Source organism: Xenopus laevis, chromosome 4L (assembly GCF_017654675.1).
Source record: "Xenopus laevis strain J_2021 chromosome 4L, Xenopus_laevis_v10.1, whole genome shotgun sequence".
NCBI classification, from domain to species: domain Eukaryota; kingdom Metazoa; phylum Chordata; class Amphibia; order Anura; family Pipidae; genus Xenopus; species Xenopus laevis.
This window is the reverse complement of record NC_054377.1, coordinates 144,873,916-144,885,050: the sequence shown is the minus strand read 5'-3', so window position 1 is coordinate 144,885,050 and position 11,135 is coordinate 144,873,916. Positions and strand designations below refer to the sequence as shown.

The following is an 11,135-nucleotide window of genomic DNA, read 5'->3' as shown; positions in this document are numbered from 1 at the left end:
GTAACACTTCCCTGTTTCACATTTGCCTCTCAGAAGCAGCATTTATTTCCTATAAGGGGGTTTGTTTTTTTTTGTTTTTTTGGAAGTAACAACATTAACTCTGTCCAAAAATATAAACAACTTCCTTTATGTGGCAAACTGCGCTTTAACATGAAAATACTGAATATTCTTTCATTGGATCCAGAGATAAAAAAGATTAGACCTTGTGCATTAATACATGAGGATGCGCCAAAGCTCCTGTGATACATTTATTGTTATTATTATAAAGGCTTTCGGGGGTTGCTGGGAATAAAGTCGCCGGGCAACTGGGTGGATAGTCCTGGCTCATGTTAAAGGGATTGTTCACCTTTAAATTAACTAATATGATGTAGAGAGGGATATTCTGAGAATTGCTTTTCATTTTTTATTATTTGTGGTTTTTGAGCTATTTAGCTTTTTATTCAGCAGCTCTCCAGTTTGCAGTTTCAGCCGTCTGGTTGCTAGGGTCCAAATTCCCCTAGCAACCATGCATTGATTTGAATAAGACACTGGAATATGAATAGGAGAGGCCTGAATAGAAAGACGAGGAATAAAAAGCAGCAATAACAATACATGTGTAGCCTTACAGAGCTTTTGTTTTTAGATGGGGGTCAGTGACCCCCGTTTGAAAGCTGAAAAACGTAGTCAGGAGAAAGCGAACAATTAAAAAAACGATGACAAAATAAACAGACAGTTGCTTAGAAAATTCCATTCTATAATATACTAAAAGTTAACCTAATGGTGAACCAAATCTTTAAAGGAGAAGGAAAGCTAACAAAGCAGTTTATTGCCACAATAGTGCAAGCTATAACACCATATTTATTCTGCAGAATGCTTTACCATACCTGAGTAACAGCTCTAGAAGCTGTTTGTTTAGGATAGCAGCTGCCATATTAGCTTGGTGTGACATCACTTCCTGCCTGAGTCTCTCCCTGATTACTCATAGCTCTGGGTTTAGATTACAGCAGGGAGACAGGAGCAAACTGAGCATGCTCAAGCCCTTGTCCTGGAGGTTTAAGCTGAAAACAGGAAGTCTGATACAGAAGCCCATGAGTACACAATAGAAGGAAAGAAATGTGGTGTTTCTTTTGACAGAGGACTCAGAGCAGCATTACTTTGAGGGTTTACTGGTTCTAAGAAACCTTTCAATCGGTATTCATTATTTAATTCTTAAGGCTTTTGAATTATTTGCCTTTTTCTTTTGACTCTTTCCAGCTTTCAAATGAAGGGTCACTGACCCCATCCAAAAAGAAAATCCCCTTTAAAGCTTTTTATTACTTGTATTGCTGTTCAGGTCCATCCCGAATTATATTCCAGTCTCATATTCAAATCATTTGCATGGTTGCTAGGGGAATTTGGAACCTAGAAACCAGATGGCTGAAATTGCAAACTGGAGAGCTGCTGAATAAAAAGATAAATAAATCAAAAACCTTAAAAAATAAAAAATGAAAACCAATTGCAAAATATCTCAGAATATCACTCTCTACGTCATACTGACAGTTAACTCAAAGATGAACAACGCCTTTAAAAACAACAATGACATTCTATTGGTTGGGCTTGCCCCTCTTCATATTTAAGATATTTCCACATTGGTGTTATAGTACAAAACTAGCATTTTATATTGCACGTGGCAATTTCATGAAAGACACTGGCACATGAAAAGGGCAATAAGAATGTGACTAGCCAATATGTTGTTTCCTATTTGGTGTCAAACAAACCTTAAGGATAGTAGCAACATTCCCCAAACTTGAAAGTGAAACCATATCCAGCCGTTCCCATAATGCAATGCTCTTCTTCTTCTATTAAACATGATTATCGCCAATATGGCAGTTTCCTGCTGTAGAAAGTCAATGGAAACAACATATTGGCTAGTCACATTGGAAAACACAATGGAAAAAATATATGGATCTATTTAGTTCTAAATATCTGTTGTTTAGTGAATTTCGCCCAATGAGTAGTGGAGAAACAACAAGAGATGAGGTTGCTATGGGAAGTCCCAGGGGGGCGACTGTTGGCTAATGTACAGACACGTAAGGCTAATGATACTCACCAGGTTGAAGGGGGAGACGGGTAACAAATTATTGGCTCCAGTAAGTTACTAGACGTGCCACTTGCTTGGTATGATTGGCAAATCTCAAGAGAGCGGCTGTTGGTGTGAAGTGCTCCGAGGCAAGTGACAAAAGTGCTTCGTAAATCGTTATTAACACTTATTTATAAAGCTTTGTACATTATTGTGTAGGTAAAATTTGAGACTTGAACTGCTGCACAGTTGTTGATCTATACAAGCCTATATATATATATATATGATCCATTGGGTGCTGCACCTATGGGATCCAAGTATTTTCTACTGTAAAATGGGCTTTCTGTTGAAGCACATTATCAAGACCTCAAGCATCATGTTCAAACTGGCAATTTCTGTGCAGTTGGGTCTTCCATGATTTCTGGGGCCCATTATTTATTAAAAAAAAAAAAAAAGTAAGGACTATCCAAATGTTTGGCATCTCAACTTCATCACATATAAACATAGTCCTGTGATTTACCTGCTACATTGCAAGGGGGCAGTTTCTCTTACACCAGACACGGCTCCTTAATATACACTAAGCCGTCCTATATTCACCCAATCTGATACGGTCTTCCACCCTACTCTTTCTAAGGTGGCTTTTGAAGAGCAATAATAAAGTCCCAGCCCAAGAAACACATCAAATCACATGTTATAAACATGGCTACTCCACCAAGGTGACTTAAAGGCCAGTGGTCATGGTAACAAGGATGGAAGGGAGACTCTAGTTTTGCATCCTTGTCTCAAGAGCTTTAGAGGAACTGCAGTTGCTCTTGAGTCAAGGATCAAAGTCTCTGGTGGGTAGGAAGAGTGACTCAGGCAGTCAAGAAGCCAACTGAGTATAAGGCCAGCCTTATAACCTTGACAACCACACCATGATGACCAGTGCATGGTCGCATGACTGGAAGGGAGACTTTTCATCCTTGACTCAAGGATCAAAGTCTTCGGTGGGTCGGAAGAATGACTTAGGCAGTCAATAAGCCAACTGATTGTAAGGCCAGCCTAAGAAATATGTTAAACACGTTATGAGCTTGGCCACCCCACCAAGATGACCAGTGCATGGTCACATGACTAGAAGGAAGACTTTTCATCCTTGACTCAAGGATCAAAGTCGCTGGTGGGTAGGAAGAATGACTTAGGCAGTTAATAAGCCAACTGATTGTAAGGGCAGCCTAAGAAGCATGTTAAAACACAAGTTATAAACTTGGCCACCCCATCAAAATGACCATGCACAGTCCCAAGACAGGAAAGGAGACTTTGCATCTTTGACTCAAGAGCTTTAGAGGTACCTCAGAAGAGCACCTAAACATGTTATAAACTTGGCCACCACACCAAGATGACCAGTGCATGGTCACATGACTGGAAGCAAAACGTTTCATCCTTGACTCAAGGATCAAAGTCTCTGGTGGGTAGGAAAAATGACTTAGGCAGTCAAGAAGCCAACTGAGTATAAGGCCAGCCTAAGAAACATGTTCAAACACAAGTTATAAACTTGGCCACCCCACCAAAATGACCATGCACAGTCACAAGACAGGAAGGGAGACTTTGCATCTTCGACTCAAGAGCTTTAGAGGAACCTCAGAAGAGCACCTGCTTTTCTGCGGTTCATCTAAAGCTCTTGAGTCAAGGAAAGGATTGAAGCGTCTGGTGTTCTTATTTTAAGCAGCCAAGGATCTAAGTCTCTAGGGATACTATGAATTAGCAACCAAGGAGCACTTCCTATGGAAGCGAATGAGGTTCCAAAATACTATTTGGTTGGTAGAAGGTATCTCCAGCAATTAGGAAGCCAACTGAGTGTAAGCTTATCATGATGCCCTTATTGTCAGGCAACTCTTTTGTCCATTATTCTGACCCACAAACAATGTCATTAAGCCCAGCCACCAGCAGTCTCCACTATGGCCCTTCCTTTTGGGCTTTCAAGCTGCACAGCCGGGAAATCTCAAACCCCAACGAACTGTTATTGGATAAGGCACCCGTTTCTTTACTGGGGGGCAACAATGACTCAATATCAAGTGTCCCACAGTGGCCAAACGTCACTCATTCATGCACTAAAGGTTAAAATAGACTCTGTAAAATAGAAGTATATTTTTAGATATTTACATTTATATATATCTCTGTACCAAAACTCTTATTTACAATGTATCAAATACATTTCCCGTTTGTACAAGTCCTTGCATTGTGCAACTACACAGCTACACTTCCAACAGAAGCTTTAAATTCACTTATGTACAACTCAGTGATGCTCAGATGGGGAGGGGCCACGTCCCACACAAGCCGTAGGGTTCGCACCTCGGTCGTTCTGATTGGTTCGTTTCAATCTCCTGCGAGTCCGTTAAGGAAATGAGGTAGGCGGATCCTTTTCAGTGCAAATGAATAAAGTCTTCTTGCGTTTTGCACGACTGTTTCACTTCGAAGAACTCGATGCCGTCGGCGACCTGTGCTCGTTGATAAGCGCGGGGGCGTGGCCATTGGGGAGAAGAGTCTGTTTGGCTGAGTCTTCACTCAGAGGATCGGGTAAAGGGTAGGGTTGGTAACAGTCAGAGCTGGGCACTGGTCGGAAGCCTTCACTGTCCGGCGACCTGATTAATGGCTCCAGGGATGGGTCTAGAAGTAATGTTTAAAGAAAAGCCAGGAATGTAATATATTCGTAAATATCTGGACAAGTACAGGGTTTACTTCCCCTTTAAGAGTTATTTATTCATTAAAAATTAATAGGGATGCACCGAATTCAGGATTCGATTTGGGATTCAGCCAGGATTCAGACTTTTTCAGCAGGATTCAGATTCAGCCGAATCCTTGTGCCTGGCCGAACCATATCCTAATTTGCATATGTAAATTAGTAGCAGGGAGGGAAATCACATGACCAATCATCACAAAACAAGGAAACATATGCAAATTAGGATTCGGTTCGGTATTCGGCCAAATCTTTCACAAAGGATTCAGGGATTCAGCCGCATCCCAAATAGTGGATTCGGTGCATCGCTAAAAATGAATCCCTTACCTTTGCTCTGTGCTTCGGCCGCACCTATCCTTTCATGGTTGCTGGGATATACGCTGCCCCCGGGTTCCATGTTGCTGCCCTCGTCCGTAGCCACGTTGTGATGATAACTGGGCGCCGTGGGCGTGTCCCCGTTGCACATGAATCTGTCATGGCTGCCTGCCGGCTTCTGATACGAGTAATCTACGGATTGTACCGGCTGCGGACAGTAGTCAGTCTTTCCGTTGTACACGGCGCCGCCATCCAAGCAGTCTGTGCACACGACCTGAAATCTGAAGCCTGCCGCGAGAGGAAACATGGCCGATTAATATTGTGCAGCTTGAACCCCATTCATTTTAAATGATCAGACTTTTTAAAGGAGAAGGAAAGGTTAAAACTAAGTAAGCTTTACCAGAAAGGTCTATATAAATACACCAGTAAACCCTCAATCTGAGTCCCCTGTCAAAAAAGAAACAGCACATTTCTTTCCTTCTATTGTGTACTCATGGGCTTCTGTATCAGACTTCCTGTTTTCAGCTTAAACCTCCAGGGCTTGGGCTTGAGCATGCTCAGTTTGCTCCTCTCCCCCTCCCTTTTCCCCCTCCCTGCTGTAATCGGAGCCCAGAGCTATGAGTGAGCAGGGAGAGACTCAGGCAGGAAGTGATGTCACACCAAGCTAATATGGCAGCTGCTATCTAAACAAAGAGAGAGAGCTTCTAGAGCTGTTACTCAGGTATGGTAAAGCATTCTGTAGAATAAATATGGTATTATAGCTTGTACTATTGTGGCTAATCTATTGGCAATAAACTGTTTCAGTAGCTTTCCTTCTCCTTTAAGGGGTTGCTCACTTTATGCTATATGATTGCTATATGCTATATAATTGACAATTCTTAGCAATATTTCAATTGATCTTTTTTTATATTGTTTCTGCAATATTTGCCTCTTTACAGCAGCCAAAAAAAAAACGACTGTGAGGCTAGCATTTTAATGTTTGGTTACTTTTAAATACTCATCTTTCTGTTTAGTCCCCCTGCTCTTCATATTCTAGTCTATCATTCAAGCCACTGTCTGGTTGCTAGGGTAAATTGGACCATAGCAACCAGATATCCGCTGACAACTAAACAAGTCAAAAACCATGATGTCAGACTGTCGCTGGGTACATCAACTAAAAGTTAAGTTAAGGGTCAACTGCCCCTTTAATATGGCGAGCAGCTGGATAGAACACTACACTGCTCTCTGGACTACTTGGAAAAGACATTGGATCGTGGGGGTGACTCGGAGAAGGAAAAAGGAAGAGGAATGTGGTAAAACGAGGCCTTAGTCCCAGTGCCGGGAGCCAGTAGTGTCCCCAAAGTGCCTATCCAGGGGGGCTGGCAGGGGTTTGCGCAATGAAGTCCCTGGCAAATCTCTACAGCAGCTTCAACAGAAACAGATCAGCAAATTTGCTTTTCTGCGGGGGCGACAGATCCCTCCTCAAATCCAACAGATAGGATTAGGCTCGCCTGCCAATACCTGTGTTTTCGGGGCCAAATAATCCATCTGCTGTTTTACAAGTCTCCCCGGAGTTGCACGTGCAGAGCCTTGGCTGTCTGTATAACACATTGCAGGCTTCAACGTCAGGATTCACTGAGCCGTCGCTGGAGCAAAGACCTGGAACGGGAACAGCGAGGGTTACGGGTCGGTACCTGTACGGCCCTTTGATATTGACATCTGCCCACAACATGCACCTTTATAACCAGCTAAAGGGGAAATAAACCTATTTATGTTTCACCATTTATTTTCCCTTACTCAGAGAGCAATAAGAGGGCATGCACAATATATCATTCCTTTATGATACACAAAAGCCATGAATAGCTTGCAAAATATAGCCTTATAAACGGTGAGTTATGATGTCATCAGTTATAAACGGTGAGTTCTGATGTCATCAGTTATAAACGGTGAGTTCTGATGTCATTTCTGTCACATGACTCACTGAAACCTGTGTATTATAATAAATAAAGTCCCCATTGTTGCAAAATATGAGGATATTAGAAGTAACCTCGGAGTTCCATGATTGGCCTTGTGTATCTATATGGTCATGAAACTCCTCTGTAATTTATGATATCCTTATATTTTACAAGGGGGGTACTTTATTCACTATATAAAAGTGACCATAAACTGTATATAAATGAAACCCCCAGTAGTGTAGCTTTCATGATGTGGACTCATAATCTCATAGAAGGGCCACATTATAATGGTCTACAGAGAGCACAGACCAACTGAAGGTCATAATAAAGTCTTAAAGTAGGGCCCCATCCAGCCCCCCTGCTCTCTATCATGGTGCCATTTAGGGTACCAGTCTCCTGCGCCAGGGGGTGCCCCACTGCAAATGCCCAGGATTAAGTAAATCCTAAAACCAACCCCAAGCTCAGTGTCGATGACCTCAAAACTCCCAGAAACAAGACCAATTGCATAATGCGATTTTAAAGGCTTAAGAAAACCTACCTTGAGACGACAGGTAACTGGGGACGTCAGGGGGTACAATTGTTTCATCTGGAAAAAAAAACATATATATATTTCTTAATATACATGTATGGGACCTGTAATCCAGAATGCTCAGGACCTGGGATTTCCTGGATAATGGATCTTTCGTAATTTGGATCTTCATACCTTAAGTCTACTAGAAAATCATGTAAACATTAAATAAACCCAATAGGCTGGTGTTGCTTCCAATAAGGATTAATTATATCTAGGGATGCACCGAATTCAGGATTAGGCCTTTTTCAGCAGGATTCGGCCAAATCCTTCTGCCGGGCCAAACCAAATCGGAATCCTAATTGAGGGAAATCACATGACTTTTTGTCACAAAGCAAGGAAGTAAAATGTTTTCCGCTTCCCACCCCTAATTTGCATATGCAAATTCGGATTCAGTTCGGTATTCGGCCGAATCTTTCGCAAAGAATTCGGGGGTTCAGCCAAATCCAAAATAGTGGATTTGGTGCATCCATAATTCTATTTTAGTTGGGATCAAGTACAAGCTACTGTTTTATTATTACAGAGAAAAAGGAAATCATTTTTAATAAATTTGGATTATTTGATTATAATGGAGTCTATGGGACTCCATACTTCGGAGCTTTCTGGATAACGGGTTTCCAGATAATAGATCACATGCCCCCGCATAGCTCCATAGGGAAGCAGCAGATTTGGTTCCAGCCAATCAGAGGAAGAGAGTGTGTACTGTACCTCCCTGTAATCATTTAGTTACTTGTAACTAGTGATGGGCGAATAAATTCGGCAGGCACGAATTCACGGCGAATTTTCGGCGTCAAAAATTTTTGGACGCAACGGAAAATTTGCTCGCGTCTAGGGTTGCCACCTTTTCTGAAAAAGATTAGCGGCTGGTGGGGGGGGGCGCGCACAAAAGGAGGCGGTCCGTGATGCAAAAGGGGTGGAGCAACATTGCGCTGATGTCTAGAAGACTGAAAAAAAAGGTAAATTCTGAGCGAATTGGGGGGCGGGCCAAGGGCCTTTTTTAAGTGTATTACAAATTATCAACTACATTGCCGGTAAATTTGTATACCGGCCCCGGCCTTGGCAGGTGTTTTACCGGCTAGGCCAGTAAAACACTGGCCGGGTGGCAACCATACTCGTGTCAAAACTGTTCACGTCAACATTATTCGGACCCCATTTCGGGACTTTTCCGTCGTTTCGCGCATTTTGCTAAGCGAAAAGGGACAAATTCGCCCATCACTACCTGTAACTTATTGGGCTGAAAGGGACCGTTCCAACCTCAGCCAAAGCCAAATGGCACATGTATGGGGCCAAACCAAAGAGCGGCCTGACTGATTGGCCAGATACATATTGGGCAGGTAAGAGAATCAGATGAGGGCTGCCATGTTTAATGAATATATTCCTCGCTTACAGGCCTGCAGAGCCTCACCATTATGATCCACTCAGACGAGCCAAATTGGTTGGCCAAATGGGAAATATACAAGGGCTGAAGGGCACTTACCTGTGTTGGTCACACTGTAGACTTCGCTCTTCTTCCTCGTTTGGTAGATAATACACACCCACACCAGGGAGGTCAGGACGATGCTGCAGACGACTGCAATTGTGATGATGCCAAAAGTCATCATCCCTTCCATTTTGTCTTTCTCCCCTGGGCAGCCGGCCGTGGACGCGATGCTGACGTGGCTGTAGGCTCGCTCCGTTCCAAGCGTGTTGGACATCTCACACGTGTATTTCCCAGCATCCTCCGACATCACTTGCCGTATGATGAGCAGCTGGTTCCCAGGCGTATAATGGTGTCTCTCCGTCATGATCAAAGGTTCGTCCCCTTTCAGCCATGTTATTCGGGGTGGAGGGCTGCCGCTGGCTTTGCATTGTAAGGCTAACGTTGCGCCCGTGGATACAACTCGGTCTTCTAGAGGATGAACCAAAAATGGCATCTCTGGAGGGGGAGGAACGGATTGATTAGTTACAATGGCAATACCTACACACGTCCTGCGACCCCATGTTTCCCCTGGGACCCGTGTCCCGCATTTACATTGAGCTCTAGACTGGGCACTGATTCAGTTATACCATGTGACACCTTGAAAGGGATTGATAGGTCAATGGGAGGGACTTGTTTATAAGTACAGGTGTGGGACCTGTTGTCCAGAATGCTTGGGACCTGAGTCTTTCTGGGTAACGGATCATTCCATAATTTGGATCTTCATACCTTAGACTGCTCTTTGAGTGCCTACCCTACAAACTCATACGGTGATGTCCGCTCCCTTATGCTGAAGGCTCGGGGCAGAACACCTCATACATGTGTCGAGTCTCTCTAAAAGAAATGTTTTGGTGATGATCTTCATACCTTAGGTCTACTAGAAAAATCATTTAAACATTAAAGGGGAACTCCTCAAAAACATAACTTAAGCTTTTTGAAAAGTAAACATAATTTCAAGAAACTTTGCAATATACATCAATTAAAAAATATGCAGACTTTTCATGATTTTTAATGGTTTAGAACAGTTCCCTAAGCCTGGCCCCCTGCTCTCCTGCTGATCTGTCTGACTACTTTGCTGAGCTGCCTGACTACTGTTACTTTGTATCAACAGCCATCTGTCCTCAGCCTGCATCCTCCAACCCCCACAATTCCCTGCACACGTGATTTCAATAAGGAAAGTGCAATGCATTGTGGGTTATGTAGTTCCTGCATGCTGTCTGTAAGCCGTGGAGTAGTTGTTACAATTACAGTGTTCAGTCCCTCCTTCCCTGCCGGGATTTCAAATGATGCAGAAAGAGAAGAACTGTTAAACAGCTGGATTTCAGCATAGAAAATGACATTTATTCATACTTTTTGAAGAAACAGGTAACTGTGATGGGTATATTAGGGGTTTCTGTGTTATGCGGGCCTCTTTATCAAATTTTAGTTTGGAAGTCAGAGTTCCCCTTTAAATAAACCCAATAGGCTGGTTTTGCTTCCAATAAGGATTAATTATATCTTATTTGGGATCAAGTACAAGCTACTGTTTTATTATTATAGAGAAAAAGGAAATCATTTTCAAAAATTTGGATTACTAGGATAAAATGGAGTCTATTGGAGGCGCCCTTTCCGTAATTCGGAACTTTCTGAATAACAGGTTTCCGGATAACGGATCCCATACCTGTACTTTAAATGATAGCTGTTGTGGGCACTCACCAAGTACAGTTAACGTGGCGTTGGCGGAGACAGAACCGGCGGAGTTTTGGGCAGTACAGCTGTACACTCCCATATCCTCGATCTTGACGTCCATGATAAAGAAGACGTCATCGTCGGGAATGACATGCATGCGCCTTTCTCTGGCTGCAGGGAAGTCCGTGCCGCCATCTTTTTGCCAGGCGATTTCAGGGGTTGGGTGGCCGTCTGCTGCACATTCCAGTCTTGCTCTGGTACCGGCCCGGATGGTGCTGTCTCGCGGAGTCTTGATAAATGATGGAAGTACTAAGGTTGAACAGAAACATTACAGAGAATTACAAAACTATGTTGATGGTAGAGAGGGATACTGTCATGGGAAAAAAAGTTTTTTTTCAAAATGAATCAGTTAATAGTGCTGCTCCAGCAGAATTCTGCACTGA

General features: G+C 42.9%; 1 protein-coding gene across 1 annotated transcript in view; it reads right to left on the bottom strand.

Moving 5' to 3' along the window:
• Window positions 1–2,293: 2,293 nt before the first annotated feature.
• lrig1.L (leucine-rich repeats and immunoglobulin like domains 1 L homeolog) overlaps window positions 2,294–11,135 on the bottom strand; it is a 92,531-nt gene continuing 83,689 nt past the window's right edge. The window contains exons 14-19 of the mRNA XM_041590902.1: window positions 10,720–11,001; window positions 9,046–9,483; window positions 7,539–7,586; window positions 6,567–6,704; window positions 5,079–5,354; window positions 2,294–4,681 (exon numbers count right to left, since the gene is read on the bottom strand). Of these exons, the coding sequence (XP_041446836.1) occupies window positions 4,482–4,681; window positions 5,079–5,354; window positions 6,567–6,704; window positions 7,539–7,586; window positions 9,046–9,483; window positions 10,720–11,001 (1,382 nt within the window). The 3' untranslated portion in view covers window positions 2,294–4,481. The remainder of the gene's footprint in view (window positions 4,682–5,078; window positions 5,355–6,566; window positions 6,705–7,538; window positions 7,587–9,045; window positions 9,484–10,719; window positions 11,002–11,135) is intronic.